Source organism: Aplidium turbinatum, chromosome 7, assembly GCF_918807975.1.
Source record: "Aplidium turbinatum chromosome 7, kaAplTurb1.1, whole genome shotgun sequence".
NCBI classification, from domain to species: domain Eukaryota; kingdom Metazoa; phylum Chordata; class Ascidiacea; order Aplousobranchia; family Polyclinidae; genus Aplidium; species Aplidium turbinatum.
The window spans coordinates 7,080,009-7,100,519 of record NC_137478.1 but is presented as its reverse complement, the minus strand read 5'-3'; the positions used below and the strand labels follow the sequence as shown (position 1 = coordinate 7,100,519).

Here is a 20,511-nt window from a genome sequence, read left to right as displayed (position 1 = left end):
CCATCTTCTTGCACAGTTTCTTGAAAAGACGGCTGTTCAATTCCTTCGCTTTTTATAAAGTTCACAACCTTCACTTGCTTCGCTGTTTCTAAATCGGGTCTCGTTACCCCACAAAAACAGGCAAATTACCCCCAGGTTGGAAACCACTGATGTAGCCTATTCGATAGCCTATACCTTTTGAGATGAAGCGGTGAGTGTCGAGAAGTGCCAGCCGCAACTGATTTCATGAAGGCCAGTTCTGGATACCAGAGGTTCCCAAACTATGTACCACGAGAGGCTTGGTAGTATGCGTCAATTTAGTTTAGAAGAAGAAGAAGAATGCTTTCGTGTGATCAACTGCTGGCTATTAATTGCGTAAGTCGCTTGATCATCGGACCTCTCCTAACTTTCACCATTTAACTGCGTAGTTACTAGTAAACATTTTGGTATTCTGCATGTCACCGGCATAAAATTGACAGCCTAAGAGCAACTGTTCTGATTAAGCATCGTTAGCTCCCAACAGAAGTAATGCAATGTACGTTTGTAGTTTTTGATGAAAATGCCTTAAGAGTATCCTGATGTTGCTCTACAAGCTATTTGTTTTTTTACTGTAGGCCATTACCAAAGCTCACTTAAATTGTGCAAATCAGCTTTTTCTGCACCGACACTGATCTTTTTTTTTTGTCGTATCCAGGCTTACACCCGGTGGTTGAAGATTTAGATTAAGTGGACGGGAAGGCAAGGAAGCCAATCTTCGTGTCCACCTTCAGGCATGCCTTTAAATGTCCTGCCACAGCCGCATGCTCTTGAGCGGTGTCGAACCGGCACCCTTTCGATTGCCGTTTCAGTGTTCTCACCACTCGGCTATGCAGCTGACACTGATCATTGATCAAGACTATAGCCTACACAAAACAAAAGTACCGTATAGGCTGCATGTCTTTCGCATTGCAGTAAAACTTGTCTAAATGTGTTTACTGGCAAACACTCAATAAATTAAAATTAACTACTATCATGAATAGTTTGTTTAATGTAGCAGCTTCGATCATCCAGAAGTAGTCTATCTAAGTGAAAAGCCAAAGTTACGCAGTAAATTCCGAATTCTTTGGTGTGCCGGAGTTCAAAAAAGTTTGAAAACCACTGCTCTGTACATTCCATGATGTACAGAGCCTAATTCCATCCATAAACAATGGTTAATTATTGTACAGTATACAATACCGGGCAGAAAAGGACTTTCCTAGCGGTGTTTGACAATTTGAGATGAGAGTGTGTTTGACGTTATATCTTCCAGTTACACGTGGAAAATTATTTTTAATTTTCAGAAGGGCGATTTATCATTTTTTCTACATCGGCTTTGAACATTTCCTAGTGCTAACAAATGCGTATTCAATGCTTAGCGAAAAAAATATTTCGTCCATCCAAGCTAACATTAGCAAGATATGGAAAGAGATTATATTTCAGATAGGCTAGGCCTACATCAATGTTATGTAAATCGATTACAAAAGTTTTTCTAATATGTTACGAGAGTTATCTATAATTTTTTTCGAATGCTTTGTTTTTAGCATATAGGCTATTACCTTTGGACGCTAAGAAAAAATGTAAGGTCAAATTAATTTTATGCCACCCACTGTTATACGAATTATAGTTAGATAAAGGTATGGCTCACGGTCTAATCCAGTTAAGTAGCCTGTGCCCTGTACGCTTTTTGACCCATAGATGAAAGCGGTTTTTCACGCCTGGTTTATGCCCTAAGATATTCTCATTAAGCATTTCGTTTCGACCAGGTCTAAAACTCTTTGCACTTAAAGTTCTTCACAATCTGTATATTTTGAAATCATTCAACATTTAACTCTGGTTGGTTTCTTTTTTCTGGAATTACGCAATACTGTTGGAGTGTAGGTATTATTAATACGTAGCCTAGGCATAGGCATTTTTATTGTGACGGTGACTGCTCGTAGCTTATTTGAAGAGTCAGACCAAAGTAACCTACTCAGACGTGAATCGCCATCCTCAAGTCTTGCAACTTACCACAACGACGTCTGCAAACGTTGAATCAATGTAAAAACGACAAGTTTTGCTGACTGGGAAGAAAGAAAATTTTAGGAGGTCAAAAGCAACTCTTGCGGAAAAATATTTTATTATTTGAAATAAAAGGTTTGTTTGAAAGTAAAACTACTGAATGCAGCCAAACGGTAATAAAACGTCATTCGACAAGTAATGCAATGTCATTAAATCGTTATAATAACTTAGTATTAAAAGCCTATTTTTTGGGGAAGCAAGATAAAATGTTGGGGGAAGGATTGCTCCCTCAACCCCGTGGCTACGTTCCTGACTTAAGTTATACTGCGAACCAACTTTTGAAAATTACTTTTAAAGCAAAGTAAAACCATGCAGACTGTATTTTGATATCTCACTATTTCCCATTGTAGCAGACTGGTGTTTTATGAAAAGGTTTTGTAACTTTAAATTATCTTTTTAATTCAATGCAAAACGGATTCAAACAACTCTTCGCTTCTGAAAATCACCGACCCTTAGACTTAGTTCAGGATCTTTCGTAACTGTTTTCAAGTTACTGCAGATTTGCACTTGTCAATGTTTCATCAATTTGCAATTAAAATAAATAAGGTATAAAAACAGCAAATTTTTATTTCTCAAGTACAAACTAGGGGTTGAAAATACATTAAAATCACAGTGATTTACCTGGGGAGATATTATCTAGCTAGTGGTGAGCACTGTGGATGGTCTTACTCGTAGACAATTTAAAAAAAAATATGCTAGATTGGAGAACTCCATGATTTTTTCATACTAGGTGGGAAATTTTTCCTCGTTATCAAATGGCGTGTACACATGAAATTTGGGTAGAAGCAACTTGTAAAGCACTGACCAGGCCAACTTAAAGTGTTCTTCAGTGTTTTCTTTGTGATGAAGAGGAACACTGCGACTTGACCTTGATAAAAGTGGAAATCTCATCATCATAAAGATTCCCGTACTCGAATCGCTCACTGATGCTATGTTAGAATCTCCTCTGTTCAATTTTCGACGCAATATCCCAGTTATTAAAACATCATGTAGTTCATCAGGTAAGTTAAAAAGTGTCCATCGTGATTCTTCGTAAAGTTCTTTAGCAAAAGAGACTGGAATAATGTATAACCCATCCGTGCAATATGGCGGCCAATATTGAGCACTGTATGTTTTGTTGCTCACAGATCTGAAAAAAAAATAGCATAATAATAAAACACTCTAATATTCTTGAATAGTGAACTAGTCCATATAGACTGGAATAGCGTCATTGTCTATTAAAGACTTTGAATTAAGTGACAGATCATCTAATGCAGGGGTCACCAAACTACGGCCCGCGGGCCAGAACCGGCCCGCGAACTGATTTCATCCGGCCCGCCACGTTCTGCGAAAACAAGAGCAGCTGCACTACAACCGTTATAGAAAAAAGTTACCAAACTTGTAAAGGACTGACGTTGCTGTTGAGCTACACGCAACCTGCTAATGATTTTTTCATAATGTTTCTTCTTATGACATCACAAACTTTGTTGTTCAAAACACCAATGTTTAATCAGTGCGATATCTCTGTTTAGGCAAATCATACCAGCCAGACTAGACATCATAAGCAGAAGGATTTGGACAATTCAAGTCAATCAAGATTCTAAATAGTTGTATATCTTTTTGCAATTTGCATCCGGCCCGCAGCTGTTGATCTCGGAGCAATCTGGCTCTCAGAGAAAAAAGTTTGGTGACCCCTGATCTAATGCTTTGGTTTCTAGCACTAGTGCTAGAAACGATAATTGTCCTGATGAACACCCGAACTTTTCAATCTAATGCTTTGTTGTTTTAACTTTTTAGCCTACCGCTGGGCTGCGTTGTTTTTAGCTTGAAAAAACTTCTGTTGAGGCAAAACAGAAATGTTTGCAACAATGTTTTAATTAATTGTCTGCAATTATACAGATTGTCACTGTATACATCTTGTAGATGTGATAGTTTAGCTTAATTTGCACCAGTAGAACATCTCATATTATTTAATTGTCTGCAAGTTATTGAAACAAGCTTCTTGAATGAGAAGTGGAAATACTGGTAAAATTATGAAAGAAAGAGGTGGTCTTCTCCCCAAAAACAAGAGTTGTCTGTAAAAGTAGAGATGAGATGCAAATGCACTAGTAGCGGATCCAAGGGGTTTAGGGGAGCATTTGGTCACGTTCCCTCCTAAAACCGAGAAAAAAATTAATTTTTGTTAAGTTTTGATAAAATTTCTTGCTCGCTTTACGTGATCCGCCGCTGGAATGCTCCACAGTAAAAGAGTAGGGATAGTGTTTTGTTCAATTTTACATGCCTCTGCAAAGTTTGCGGTCTTCTGAAATCACCTGGGTCTAAAAGCAACCTCTGGACCCCTGTTAAAGTTACTGGGTGCACTTTTTCTTTTTAGTTGCTTGTTCGGTACTTTTCTTTGCTCTTCCAGCTGGTAGCCAACCAGGGAAGTAAAATCACTATAGCAAGATTTTTTGAAATGCATTTGCATAGCCTAGTATTCCAGGTAACATAAAAATCTATGATTATAGCTTAGGCTATTACACCCAGCCTAGAGAGTAGCCTAGCAGACAACCAAAACAAAAACTTAAAACCCACCTTTCAAGCTGACTATAATTGGCATTCCTTTCCACAGGTTCCATTAATTTTAAATCTTCTAAACAATGTACTATTTGCTTTTGTGAAGAAAAAAGGGCGCTGCCATCATTTGCTATCATAACATGGACATTGTCAATAAACTGTTTGAAATAAACATGCTGGGATATGACGTCATGGAGTGCCACAAGATTAACCAAAGTGTCGTCCCCGACAAAAGCATAGAAGAAATCTTCAGGCAACATGGCGGCCGCCCATTGGAGTCCAGCAAAACTGTTGCTTGTGCTGACGCTGCAATGTAAACGCACAGTGATTTTTAGACTTCAAAAATGAAATTACTATTATCTTTTTGACAATTTTTTTTTATTTACAGAAAGCAAAAGCAAACCACCTGTTGTTTGATTTTGTTTACATTTTTGTGTCTTGCTCGGGTTTTGATCGTGGCCTTATCCATAAATATGAAAAACCCTAGCTCAAAAATCAATACAATAGCTGCAACAGTTGGCGCTCTTAGACATCACAAAACTTTCCATTCGTTGTTGTGCGACGAAATGCAGCAGCCTAGGGGTGGGCAACCTTTTTAACACAAGGGCCAAGTAGGAAAATGTAATGCTTACAGGAGGACCGCACATCAAATAAACATTAAGTCATATTTTCAGCAATGGAGTTTATCTTGTTGAAATTTTGTACAAGAATGTCATCCTTCTGCAGTGAATTCAATTCAAGCTGGATTTCTACAGGCGCAAAACTTATTTCACAGGTTGGCTACAGGGGAGTAAAAAGACGGTCATATCACTTTTTAAGCTTCGAAATTGTGTAAATCGACATGAAAATAGCCTTATTTGGGGAAAAATAGCTGGAAGAAGATGAAGGGCCGCACAAAAAATAGAAAAGGGCTTCACGTTGCCCACCCCTGCGGTAGCCCAACTGTAGGGGAAGGTCGGGTTAGTTGAGCCACTTTTTGCATTTTTGCAATTTTTTTTTATATGAGTTGCTTTTATTTCTTCATTCACAGTGCTCTACCTTCTGGGTATATTAAACAATATTTGTAGGAAGTAGGCTACAAGCCTTATCGAACGACGACAACCGGGTCCACAGGTGTTTAAAATTAGTAGTCAAATGGCTCAACTAACACCACGGTAAGGGTTAGTTGAGCCTCATTTATTATTTTTGAAAACACAAATTTAACCACGTTTCTTTTCCAAGCCTTAGTTTATATTTAAAGTAATAATATCAATATATGAAAACAGGTTAACAATTGTTCCAAGAGTCGCTCGTAACTCAATGTACGCATCAAATAATGAAGGCATTGCTACGGCATTCAAATAGCACCATTTCATTAAAGCTTGACCAAGTTTATGTGCCTTTGTTGAGTTTTAAGTAGTTCAAAGAGATTTATTGGACCGTAAACAGGCTTATCCAATGGCTACAATCTATGCAAGGTGTGTAGAGGTATCGTAAGTAGCAATATAATGCCCTTTTTACACTGGCTCAACTAACACCTTAACTATACCGCCATGAAAATGTTAAAACTACAGCAAAACTTCATGGCACACTATGCCGCTTTTTATTCAGAACGTAGCTTGTTTGTTAAGCTACCAAACAAATTAAATGAAACTGTCTCAGTAACCAAGTATAAAAAAATATTATTGGATATATCTGTATTTTCAAAATCTACTTTTCTAGGTCAAAACACAACTTTTTAACTTTAGCACCACATATAATATCAATCGTCAACTCAAACCAGAAGGGAGACCACGCGATGAGAAACTTTAAGATCACGTGATGATAAAATGTGGTTACCTCACCACATTTAAGAATTAAAAGGGGTGGATCAATTAACCCAGTGGCTTAACTAACCCGACCTTCCCCTACAGTATGCTATAAAATAACAGCAAGTCATATCTATCAATCTCCATGTATACGATTTAACGTTTCTTGTTTCCCGTATTATAATGGTAAGGCATAAAATTATGTAGGCCTACCGCTAGGCTATACTTTACATTAGATATCTCACAGAAGATTGCTCTTCTCAACGTTTTCAGTCGGTTTAGCATTCAATAATAATTCTCTAATGAGAGCCACTGTGATGAGCATTATCAACGTAAGCAACTTAAAGCTACCATAACCAATAACCATAGCCTACTTTGATTAATCAACAAAGAACAGCGCTTAAAAAGTTACAAAATTTATAGCTTGGTAATTAACGGTGAAAAGCTTCATGTACATTAACTATGCTTAGGCCAACTCACTTTGTTTTCATCTCTCCGATATATTGCAAAATATCCTTATATTCTCTGCTTTCTTCCAACAATAATGCTTTCATTTTTTCTGTAGTCGGTGTACTCAAAACAAATACAGTCTCAAATCTGCGTCAAAATATTACAGCATAGATCATGATGTAATCGACAAACCACCGAATAACGTATGAAATATGCAAAGATCTTGACAGACTCATTATGACTGCTTCTGTAAAGTAGGTTTAATATTTTCAACAATTTCAAGTTTTTGTTTTATAAAAATGCGAATTTCTTATACCAATCTTTTGCGATTACTTTTCAACAGGGTTTGCACTCTAGCCAGCAGAGATAGCGAAACATGCAGCAACAGGTAAATTCGAAATAGTTTTCTTGCTATATAGATCAATAATTATGAACTGTTGAATGAAAGAATTACTTATCCTCAATCACAAAAAAGAGTGTTCAGAAAAAAGGAGTTTAAAGTTTTGCAAATTTATAAAAACAAGTTAGGCTATATGTCGGATGATGTTGTAGGCTACTACGGCTCAGTGTGACAAATAAATTTATCAACGAAATACATTTTTGCATGAGAGCATTCTTTAGCCAACGCACAGGGATGGAGGAACCATTTTAAAAGTAGGTGGGCCCAAAGGCGTAGCAGTCAAAGCTAATCAAACTTCTGGGGGGCTTCGCCCCCCAGACCCCCCATAACATTGCTGCATACCTAATACTTCAAATCGTTTATACATTGTATTTTCATGATTGCCTTTTGTGCCAACCAGCAAAAAATTTCCGTTTTTGGACCCGATGTGGCCAAACAAATTACAAAATTGTTAAATTGCTTTATAGCGCTGTACAAAATATGGCGATTTACACACAAATAAAAAGGCAAAAGTGCACACACAGTTATAATACCAACCTGAGAGAAATAATCTGCAGCATTATACAGCAGGCCTACATGCAATCGTGCATGCACTGCATAATATGTAATGATATCATTGTTTTAACATTAGAGAGCAATTAAATTGATTTATAGATTACTCCACCAATCACACGCAACCACGCCCACACGTGCTGCCCATCAATAGTGGGCTCAACAGAAAGGTTGGAAAATTAAATTTCATCATTGAGCTATCAAAGATAACACAGGTAAACAAAATTTTTCTTTAAAAAGGCACGGAATGTGAGAGTCATTTTAGGGTATTTCGAGGCCCCTGATTCCGAAAATGCACTTGTTTTTTCGAATTGGCTCTAGTTTTAGCCTTAACTATTTCTTACTCTTATCTTCAATCAGTCACGTTTTTTTACCAATACAATCAAATGCCACTTACCTTAAACCTTCGATATCTCTAATAGAAGCCCAGGTCTTCCTTAAGAGCATTCTACGTCGATAATGACTGGCTTTCGATTGGACGAAGAAAACCAAAGCCCCTTTCATTAGCAACCCTGACCACGAGTTTCCTTGAAATTCGCGAATTGCCTAAAAAGGAAGATTAGACTATTTACGATTTGGGAAAAAGTGTAATTTCGTTGTTCTTTCTTCGGACCTTCGGCTGGGCTTACAGATAATCTCACTTTTGTTGTAACTTGTAAGATATTCTTTGTTGGCATGAAAAAAATTTTCAGGAAAAAGTACAATCCCCCTTTATCGCTATCAGGGGCGCCGGAAGCGGGGGGGCAGGGGGGGTGAATGCCCCCTGCCCTCAATTTTTCTGCAGATGGGGGGGCAGGGGGGGGGGCAATGGTGCCGTTTTAAAGTCATGTAAGCTACTGCACATTCTGCAATATAACAATTTCTGCTTTTCGCCTTAAAATTCGTTGTTTTTTCGGCAGCCATCGTGGCCTACCGGGAGCTCCTTTTCGCCGGCCAAATCTGCGTGCTTGGAGGCCAAAATACAAAATAACGATAGCACAAGTAAATAGAAATAAACTTGCAACAATGCTAAAATCATCACTTAGCGTTGTTGAAGTCTGGGCCTGGGCGACGTCCTACAATAGAATCGTTGCACCACGCAATAACTGCTTCATCGGGATTGTAATCCAGTACTGCGGGACCATCTAACGACACTCGCACGAGTGTCTCCAATGTGACTGATTTTAAAGAAGTTCGCCACTCATCTAGAATTCTTTTTAGCAACGAGAAGCAACGTTCGACATGTGTTGACGATGACGGCAAAGTAATAAAATAAGTATTTCAATGATGTGAAGGACATTACTAAAAGAAGCAGAATTTTTGCAAAATAGGATGATAAAATGTTTTCCCCTCGGATGTCAACTAACCTAGTTTTCCTTTTTAACAACGATTCAATGTCCGACAACATCGATTCGACATAAAAACGACAATATTGCCAGCCGATGTAAATTAGCACTTTCGATTAAGACTTTATTCAAATATACATCGGGAATTACAAACAAGACTTACAGCGCTGTTGATCGGCTGATTGCAGATGGATATATTCCAGCAATAACAAATATTCCCGCACAATGCAACAGTGGCGATTATGACGCGCTGATCTAATTTTGCGTCACTCTTTGACACTACATATTTTCGACAGTTAATCCACGATCATTCTATTGCGAAATTAAATAATTGGCTAGAAGAGACTGGCGGCCAAACTTGGCCGATTGAGGAGGTAGCACCGGCGGTCATTCAAGCACTACTTAGCGGCCATGGCCGCAGGCTGCTTTAAAGCTTGACAGTAGGTTACATCATTATAACATAGGCTTGTCGTTTTTTAGAAATGCAAATCCGGGACGCATATAAAACTGCAAATAATCTTAATGTAGGCCTAATACAAAATAATTTAATGCAACTATAATTATTTAATATGGGAAAATTACCAATATATTTAAGCCTATTTCTCCAACGAAAGCAAGGGAACTTAACAATATTTATGAGCACATGAATCAGGCCTAATAATATTTTTCTGTGCTAAGTACCTTTTTCGAAAGTAAGCTACAGCAGTAGCGCACCCAGAAAAAAATTTAGGGGGGGGCTAATTCAGAAATTTCGGCCGAGTGATTTGCGACAATAGTGACAGTAGGCCAATGCCCATCCCTTTGATTAATATTCAAAGGCACTCACGGCCCACTACCTACCGGTTGCCGATACATCAGTATTCGTTCTCTCAATCAGATTAGAAGTTGGCCTAGTGAACCCCATGCTATTAGAACCATCAACACTCTCATTCCTACGTCGACTCTCGCAATCTTCTATAGATCTCGACTTTTTTGTCATGTATGACAAAATAGAATTAGCTTTCCGTTTGCCAACACAAATAAGTGCGAAAACAACAACTAGCACGAAAACAGTTTGAAACAAAACACTAATTGTGTAAACAATAAATTTGATGTGGACATTTTTCCTACTTACAAAACATTTAAAATTAGTTGGTATTTTCAATTAAAGTCCCAGACGCCTTCGTCTCTCTGCTCAAATGTCGTATATAGTTTTACACCACAAGAGTACGGGAGCATCTGAACGTTAGAGAGTTAAATAAAGGTGCCATCAAAGACCATAGGCCTACCATGGAGTGTTCTTTTTGCACAGATCAAAAATTCTCTGCTGACTCATTTAAAATTTTACGCAAAGGCAAATCCCAATTTGACACCAAAATTCAAAAAGCACTGTTAACGCTACAACCCAAATTCAAACAAACAGTTATATACTTGCTGGAGGCCCGTCCATTCTCCTTAACATTTACTTGATGTATCATGTTCCCTGTGGTGCAAATTTTTTTGTAGTTATGTAGTTGCCTTTTCCTAATGTAAATTTACCTTCAAGAAGTTGAACTTTATCGCATTTTTTAATTACCTTATTTTCAGATTCCTGATGAGGGCTTAAAGTTTAGCCAAAATCGTTCGACTGTTAAAACTATTTGTAAATATGTAAAATATATTGTTATAGTTCTCTTCCCTGTTGTATTGTTGTGTCTTATTTATATCTAACCTGTAAGCAAAAGGTATCACTTAACCCTATCTGAATACGAGCTGTTTTCGTACGCGGAAAGCACGTCACGGGCTATCTTAGCCCCGTGCTAATTAATCGTTAATAACGGGAGCTATGAAAATCACAGAGCCAAAATACTTTACAAAATAATAGCCATGTGTATTGTGCATATAGAAATTAAATTTTTATCCAACAAATTTATTGGAATAAAGTGTTTGAGATGAAAAGGCGTCAGAAAGTCGGTTTTTATTCTACTTTCCCAAAAATAGCTTCAAAATTGAAATTTTCGAATTATAACACAAAGTAATGCTAAACTAAACAAAAAATTACTTTTTCTCATAATTATAAGGCATTTTTTGGCGTTTTTACATTTCAAAGTAATTGCACTAACATTTATATTGCCCTTACATTAAATTATATATATCTAGCATGGACGAAAATGTCTAGCCACCTGAGACGAAATGCTTATATTGTGAAGGGCAAGAATGTAGAAAAATCACCAGTGTATGTTTAGAAAATTTGCAAAGAACAAAAACTAAAAGTCAAGAAATTTCACATTTCTAGCACATTTCCTTCTGTAAAATATTTTACTACTAGAGTGGGGCGTCCTCATAAAGCCGGTGTCACTACAGATAGGGTTAAATGGTGAACATACAAAAACTTCATTTTTTGTGGCGGGTTTGGGGGGGGCTTGAGCCCCCTTAGCCCCATGCTGGGTGCGCTACTGAGCTACAGTGTTAAATTTTATCTTTTCATAAAATTCACTACATGTCAAATCAACATTAATTTTGCAAGTGAGGAGAGCTTTGACATTCTGTTCTAGCATTTGGCCTCTGTCATCAGACCACATATTGTTCATAATTGAAAAAAATTGTTCAACTGGTGCTGATGTCCCAGGCAAACAAAACGCAAACTCGACAAGGTTTTGAAAGTTTGGAATGGTTATGTTTTTGTTAAAGTTTACTTTTGTTCAAGAGATGTCGTTGCATTTTGCCATGATTCTTTACTCTCACTCTTAGACATCTATTTCTTTACCAAAACGTGCTCATCGAAAAAGAAGTCGATGTTGATCATTTGCTTCTGAAACATTTTGTTGATATTTTCTGCAGACCTACTTGAGAAAGAATTGTGATGACTAGCTCAAGAATTTTTTTTTGCAAATCTCAAATTGAAAACTCCGGAACAAATTGGTTAACCGGGCGAGACAACGGGCAAGGTCTTAAAATCGGGACTGTACCGGCTAAACCGGGACGTATGGCAAGCCTATTATAACATAGCATGATGCCCTTCTTTGCATACCGGATACTTGTATGCTATCATTACTCAACACATAGTGAGCTGATAGATTAGCATTATCGCTATATCTTATCTTAAAACTTGAAAAAAAATTGGCCTTTTAGTAAACAAAAGTGCCCTTTTTTCGTGGTCTTGCCCCCCCAGTCAAAAATCGTTCCGGCGCCCCTGATCGCTATGACGTTTGTCTCAATAGCTCAGTTGGTTATCGCCTGACTAAGTAAAAGAAGAAGCTTCGAGATCAAGCGGCACTGGTTCAACTCTCGGGGTGTGCGCTTGAGCAACAGAGTTGCCAGATCCAAAATAATTCTTTAGCCAAACTTTAAACAAAAAATGGCGTCAAATGGTGCGCGTGAACTGGATGACGATTCTATTCAGTGGCTGCTCGACACCTGCCCACAGGGGCGTTGACAGGGGGGTCTAGGTGGTACTTTTGGACCCGGGCCCGGAATATTTAGGGGGCCCGGATTTAAAAGATTCCCCGCGACTTCAAACATTATCAAGATCTTACTATAATCAGATCTAAAGGAATTGCGACCAGAGGTTAAAACAGCTACTTTAGCCGTCAGATGGTAAAGTACCGGGCCCCCTTCCAGGTATAGCCTAGTGATTTCCCTAACCACGATTTTTTTTTCAAAAACACGAAATATTTTTCTTACCCACTCTTTAATTCTGAATACTGTATATATATTTTTTGGTGGTAATCACTTCTAGCTACTTGCATCTACAATTCTTAGCCGTAGGAGATGGGGGGGGGAGGCAGTCGCTCTCCCGCTGAAAAAAAATGTTGCAAAAATGTCTGGGCAAATCAATCTTACCACAATGTTTCGACGCCTCACCTGTTTAGAAACTTTACATATGATAATTGTTGTAATTTATGAGATGCATTTATATTTTCCAATGAATGTAAATGTATTATCACCGACTTTGAAAACTGCTGCATGTGGTACTGCAATCTGGGCAGAATGATAAGTTTCGATTCGACAACTGCAAAATAGAACTGTAAAAAAGCACAGTTGGGAAACAGAGGTAAGCTTATTACTGATATTCACTAACATGTAGGCTGCATTTCTTCATGGGTAAGATTTAAAAGCCTACTGGTTACTGGTAACTCACTGGTAACTTTATACGATTTTTTGTTTTTTCTCAATATCCTACTAATGTAGTTGATTATAAATAATCATTTGGGCAAAAATGTATAGTTATTTGGACAAATCAATTCTTACCATAAGTTTTCAACATTCTACCAATTTATTAACTTTATAGTGTTGCATTTTGTATAAAAAACATTTTGCTTTGAATGTAAAACAGAGTATCGACAATTTTGAAAACTTTTATAGTTGGTATTAAAATTTGGGCAGAATGTTAAGTTTCGATTCAGTATTTGCAGAAAATAATGCTTCGACAAGCTGAGATAAGCTTATTACAGATGTTCATTAGAATATCATCACACTAGTCTACATTTCTTCATTGGTAGAATTTTGAAACCTTGCTGGGTTCTGGTGAGCTTATAAAGTTTTTGTTTTTTCTTTATATCTCACTACCGATAATGTTGCCATCCCAAGTCCTTCCGAAAGTCTACAACAAACTCCCACCCTTGAGAGAAGAGAGTGGTGCTGCCTAAACAGAGCCCGCTGCGGAGTTGGGAGAAATAAAAGCAATCTTTTTCGATGGAAGATGACTCCTGACCCAACGTGTGATTGCGGCCTAGACAATCAGACGATGAAGCACATCCTCACCAACTGCCCCCTTAGCCCTTCATGTGATGACAACGACCTCAAAAACATTACAAACAATGTTCTTACCTGGCTTCGACACTGGCGTGACAAGCTATGAATGAATGACCGGTAATGTAGTTGAACTTTGTAAAAATATTTGGGTAAAAATTTCCAATTATTGGATAAGTCAATTTTACCATGAGTTATGCTATGCTCGCAAAACTTGACTAAATACTACAAAGATAGCTTATCATTTTTAGATATGGTCAAACAAAATAAGGATTTGTTACAAACTTTAGTAATCAATAGTTGTGAGCAATGTGAGGCCACATATACACCACTTTTGTGAGCATTGATCCCGGCCACTAACTATAGTTATGTACAAAGTGAAAAAGTATATTAAATGAAAACAACTTGTGAATGTTCCTGTATTTAATTTCATGTTTTTGTGAGCTATGGTTTAACTGTTTTCAGCATTGAATTTTTTTGTATAAACTGCTGTTTGTCTTTGCCAGTCCCAAGGTTGATATGCTCAGTTATTTACTACCTATGACACAGTATTAGAGCAACAACAATCAAATATAAAGACACATGTTATGTTATTTTGTCATCCAATTCATGCAGTTAATATATCAGGCAATGTAAACAGTGCTATTTTTGTGTCATGTTTTGGTAATTTGGTCTGTATTTTGTGGCAACGGTTGAGTTTAAAGTTATTATCTGGGAGTGATTTTTCTTCAGTGCTTTTGATTTGAGTAGGCCTAGCTGCTTCATTGTGAAGTAAGATTATCTTTGTAATGATCTTCTGAAAAACATTGACTATTGACTATGACTATTTTATTGTAATATGATATCAATATTTTTGGTATCAAAATTAGTTTTGTTCAAAGGTGGAAGTTTGATGCACATAGCATGGTAAACTGTCCAATTTTTTTCAGGCTGTAGGATTTGAAGCAGCATGGATTAAGTAATGTTACTGGTTTGATAAGTGAACGGATTGTCATTTTAGTTTTTTTCTATGCAAATGTACAAATATTGAATCTTTGAATTGAAAAGATTGAGCTACTTTGGTCAAGCCTTTTATTGAAGTTGGGCTGGAGATTTTCATATAATCTGGTGACATGAATATTCAGCAATTATTGTTATCCAGTTATTGGTGAAGTCTCAGTTCAAATTTTTTTGAATCCAGTTAGGCTTAATATAGCCTACTGAATATTTTTTTTACGATACACAAGAATGTTTTAATTTGATGATTTATTTAAATGGGACACAGACAGGTCTATGAAAGTAGATTAAAGTAAGTTCAGCCTTGTGTTGCTGTTGTATATAGCCTACATTTTTTTTGCTTGTGTTTCGTACACAGCCAAGTTGATGACTCTCAGAGATTGTGAGTAATCTAGTATTTTTGAAAATATATACGCAAAGACAAAATTTGGGCAAATTATGTTCGCCCCCCCAATTGTTTTACTCTCCTACGGCTACTTTACTTTACAAAGAATTAATTTTAGCCGAAAAATCCAACAATTTTAAACATACTGACGAAGATCGTAATTGAGAGCAAGGATTTTGCGGTTTCTGGAGAAATCCCTAATATTGCGTAATTGCACAGTTGGGGAAATTCGTGGGTACAACAAATCTTAGAGAATAGGCTACATAAATGATATCCCTCTTAATTTTCTACTTTGAACGGCAAGTGTTATCCTCATTTTAACAGCACATCAACAAACGTTTCTACACAACCTGATATTACTATATTCATAACATTGTCGATGAAGGGGGCCCGAAAACAAATGGGTACAAGGCCCGAGAAATCCTGTCAACGTCCATGCCTGCCCAAACATCTAGCTAGACCGTCGCCGCCACTGCCTAAGGGTGGCTAAAGGCAGAACCCCTCGACCACTGGAGTGTCTGAGAAGGTTTACACAAAGAAGAACCGTCCCGTTAGCTCAGTGGTTACGCGCTCGGCTCAAGATCACGCGGTGCAATTTCGACTCTCGGGGTGTGCGCTTGAGCAATGCACGTTAACACTGCATAATTGCTGACAAGCTGCAACTGATTTAGCGTGGGTGCCTGCTTTTCTGGTTTTTCAAAAAAAAAACTTCACACGACTTTTTAACACTAATGTCGCGCCATTTTATTGCATGTGAGAAACTCTTATTGTTACATCACAATCACATTGCCCATTCACTTTTTGTGTCGTAATCGCAAAGGTAACCTTGATATTTGCTGAAGTCAGTTTTTCAAGGGTTTAGAGTTTGACCTTTTCAAGCTTTTGAAAGTTGATTGAAAGATTTTTACTCTCCAGGTCCATCGTTTTGCTTGCGTTCTTTTTTGTTTTTCGTTTTTTTTTTTGCGTTCGTGCAGTGTTTTGTGCTTATTACTCTCTTTGTGCTTATTACTTTTTCTTGCGATCTAATGTTCTTGGTGTGTTCTTATTATCTTTTTTGTTGCGTTTTAATTGTGTTGTTTTGTTTGTTGACTTCTTATTGTGTATTGCGGTCCTCGGGTGAAGTTACAAGTGTTCATTTGGCTCTCAGAGCAATTTGAGTTTGAGTCCTTTGCTCTTCAAGAATGCGAAACACTTTAACGGCTATAATCTGAATGTGAATTTATTAATTCTGTGGTACTTGGAGTACTTTAAACATCCTGATGATCCCACCACTGATGTATAGTGCATATTAGCGCTTCTCATCTTCTTATTATACAGTAGCCTATATACGGCAATTTGGATACATAGGGTATGACCAAGGAGCTATAAAGCCCGCGTGGCAATTTTAGAGGCCCGTGGTCCTTATAGGCCGTGGTCCTTATAGAGGCCCCAAAATTGGTACTGTCGCCAACCTTGCCAAAGTGCTCAAACTGCAAGCAGTGAGCTAAGGGCAATGCAATAGCAGGGTGAGAGAGAAAAACAACTTAGAGCAAAAGTCCAAATACCTGGTTCAAGAAAAACGGATATTTTTTCGAGTATTTATACTTTTTTTTTACAGACATCATCAATAGGCTACGTTTAGAAGGTAACAAAAATTCCTAACGACAAAACCTCCTTGAAAGTTTGATGATGTGAAATTTAAAATTGTAACGTAGACCAGCTAAAAAAATCTGAAAAACAGCGTTTTTTGATCTTACCAAAAGTCCATCTTTGCCTATGATTCGCTCTGGCTCCAATGAATATTTAAACTCTTTTCGCTTTTCTTTTGATCTTACGAGAATGTTTTCCGGCAAGCTCTGCAATCCCAGCAATGTTACCAATGGCATAGTGGCGCTCGGAACGTTTATCTCAGGTGCAAAACGTAAAACAGCTTTTTCTTGTTGTTCTCCTTTAAATGGGAATGGTTCTTCCGAATCTTCGTTGACCAAAGACATTTGAAATTTTGAAAGTCTGGCAAACGAAACATTTTTGTTATTCCAGTTAGTAAGAGAATACATAGCTATAGGCTACTGTAAATGTAGACAGTATAGAATAGACAGTAAATGGCATTAGCCTACTACTACAAAAAGTGGTCAATGCCAAACAAAAAACCCAAGCAGAGCAAATTACGTACCCTACAACAAATTCAGTTACTACTCTCCAAAAAGCTCTAAAGCCTTTTCATCCTTAACTACTTCGAATCATCGAAAGGTCCTTATTCAAATAGAATCTTCAAAATCGAAATGGTTCTATTTGAATAAGGACATTATGATGATCCCAAGTAAAGGTGAAACAGGCTGTAGAGATTTTTGGAGAGCAGCATCTGAATTTGATATTATCATCATCAATTAATCATGCCAATGCTGGCAGGTGGCCTCCACACATGTTTCCACACCATTCTCACCAACCACCAACTCGCACTGAACCAGCGTGGTGAGTAAAGGTTCAAACCCACAAATGAAATACATTTGATGTTATAATAATGTGTAGATTAATTTCATAATACTTTTAATCTGAAAGCATTCAAAAATAATTTTACAACAATTGCACACACTCCTTATTGGCTACTGTAAGCCTAGTCCTTTGCTCGAGTAACAGCAACATTACAAACAGAATGCAATTTTTTCACTAATTTTGTCCTTTTTGAGTCTGGAGGACTGGTAGGAGCAAATGTGTCCTTTATATGGTGATTGCCACTGCAGAGACAGAATAAATTCTTCAGTAATTGAACAGTTTTGGACATGTTGGATTTATTGTGGACCTCTTTGTTTTTGAACTAAGATAGCCTCTCTTGAACCTTAATCGTGGCCGTTTTGCATGCTTATAGAGGAATTGAACCACAGACACAGGCCCCAATACGAAGATTGATAGATATATTTTGACGCTTTTGATTGTTGCTGTTAATAAATTAGTTTATTCACTGAGCGCCACTGAATAAAGAGTTGTGATTGAACTCTCTTGCTAACTGCACTTGTTTCATTGATCGTTGGGGTGTTTTATCCTCTGGTTATTTTTTGTTTTGTGTTGCTTGTTCCTGTGAGCGACCTGCCTTCATTTTGTAGCATGGTTTGAGCAGGGGCGACCGCATTTTAAGTTAGCTAAAACTTTAGCAATAAAGTCATCTTTAATTCCATGACAGTTGGTCAAACTGTGATCAAAAATCGGCAAAACCCAGAATAGTTTGTAAAATGCAATCGTCAATGCCGTGTCTCTAGTCAGCAATGGCTGATAAAATACTCTTAAAGCAAGAACATTATACAGTATGTAGCCTAGGCAGGGTTTGTTAATTGATAACAACTTCTACTTACACGAAAAGCATTTGGGAAAGCACTTGAATAAAACCGATGGCAATAAGCATGAAAAATAGAATTACACGAATTGTTTTGAACTTTATCGTTGTTTTTCCTAGCTTCATGATTTTGAAAGGACGTATATCCACAAATTGATGAAGACCAATTGATTCTTGACGTGTTTTTGATCGTCAATTTGACTGCTCAGAAAAACAGCTACGACTTCTACTGTTATTGCTGGAAAAAAATGAGTTACTTTACAACCACTTAAGCTAAAAGTTACATTTCATCTAAAACTGTATAGGCTAGGCCAGGCTACTTGGCTTAACAAACTTATCAGGCACAATCCGATAAATATGATGATACATTTTTTCATTTTTGTTAGGCTATATCTAAACATTGCAACTTTAGGGCTCTTCAAATCGGTTGAGATTATTTTCATGTTAAAACATCCATTACCTCCTAGGAAGTGTTTGTGCACCCTTAGCCTAGTTGTTGTGCTTGTGCCTAATAACTAATTGGAAAGTGTAGTGTAGTTGTAGGCTACGTTTGAAAACAAACCTTGACAGAACTGTTTTTGCAAAACAAACGCATACGTGGCCGTCATGACTGAGCGACTTGCAAAAGACGTGTGCACCTCTTTTATAACCACCTGGTCATTCCAAAATCAAAAAATTTATATAACTGTGAAATTGCTAAATTTATAGTTAATAATAATCCACAGCACGACGCTTTCCGCCCCGATAGCTCAGCTGGTTAGCGCGTGACTTCTGGAACGAAGAAGCTTCAAGATCAAGCGCCGTGCTGGTTCGACTCTCGGGGTGTGCGCTTGAGCAACGCATTCTAAGGACTGCTCTCCATTCAGCGGCATCTAATGGATGGAATAATTCCTCAGCAACAAGACTTCAACAATCGGAAACTTCACTCTGTCAATCTAGGTGACCGGGCCTGCGTCAAGGGTTCAAAGCCTCTACAAATATGCGAAACTGCCAGGATTAAGCTCTGCAAGAAGCTTCCCCAGTCCGAAGATAAAGATTCAATCTATCTATCTATCTATCAAAAACTATACTAAAAATTGACTATTGTACATTTGTACACGTCTTAACTTTAACGTTTTGTCCTTTTACCCCTTTCTAGACTTCTGCTTTGTTAGCATGTAGCCTAGTGTTTTCTATGTGATGGTTGCAGATAAAACACAGCGCACTGAGCCGATCACATACAGCTGCTTGCCTGCACTGAACTGCCGTAACGGTTGAAAAATTTTAGTCACTGTTCAGTTGTTTCAAAGTACGCATGAAAGCTTTCAACTATTTCCCCAAGTGTTGTCTGCAAGTTGCAAGTAATTGTTCTTCAAAAGCAGCATCACAACTTTCAAATCACTGGATATCCAAATGCTGACCAATTAATGTGTTTTACACTTCAAGTTTATCCTTTACAAATCTGGTAATAAACGGCTAGTATAACTGGTGACCATAACTGCCTGTGCCTCGTAAGCTAAAGTGTTCAATACCAGTGATACCTTTCATGGTACCTGATACCTGAACGATCAAGATCAGCTTTACAGCATTTCCATGACAGTTGGTCGCCTATCACTTCACTGATTCATAAGTTATCCTTTAATTTATTAAAATGTTACAACAGCTACCGACAAAGGGCCAGTTACCGAGCTTGACAGAGTGAAATTTCCTCTTTTTGTTGAAATGTTGTTGCCAAAGAATTATTCCAGACACTAGATGAAGCTGAATGGAAAACAGTCCTGAAATGCGTAGCTCAAGCACACACCTCGAGAGCCGAACCAGCTCCGCCTGACCATGAGTAAGACGCCCACTGAGATAACGGGCGAAAGTTGTTTCTTCATGTACAATTCAACGCCTATAATCTCTCCAATCTTTTTCTCACACGACTTCACACCTCAACGACTCCAATTTTAACCTCCAAAGAGTCTGAAATAGAACGAGACTGCATGAGCAGAGCAAGTGGCAGTCCCACAAACATCCCACCACCAAGA

At 37.7% G+C, this 20,511-nt stretch overlaps 1 protein-coding gene across 1 annotated transcript; it reads right to left on the bottom strand.

Annotated features, from left to right (window-relative positions):
- Window positions 1–2,107: 2,107 nt before the first annotated feature.
- LOC145774737 (uncharacterized) lies at window positions 2,108–18,782 on the bottom strand. Its single transcript, XM_082586035.1, has 6 exons — window positions 18,522–18,782; window positions 16,932–17,184; window positions 8,177–8,325; window positions 6,858–6,974; window positions 4,609–4,896; window positions 2,108–3,184 (listed from the first exon to the last, which is right to left on the bottom strand). Exons 1-6 carry the CDS (start codon window positions 18,626–18,628, stop codon window positions 2,782–2,784), a joined length of 1,317 nt encoding a protein of 438 aa, XP_082442161.1. The 5' UTR covers window positions 18,629–18,782; the 3' UTR covers window positions 2,108–2,781.
- Between the last annotated feature and the right edge of the window lie 1,729 nt (window positions 18,783–20,511).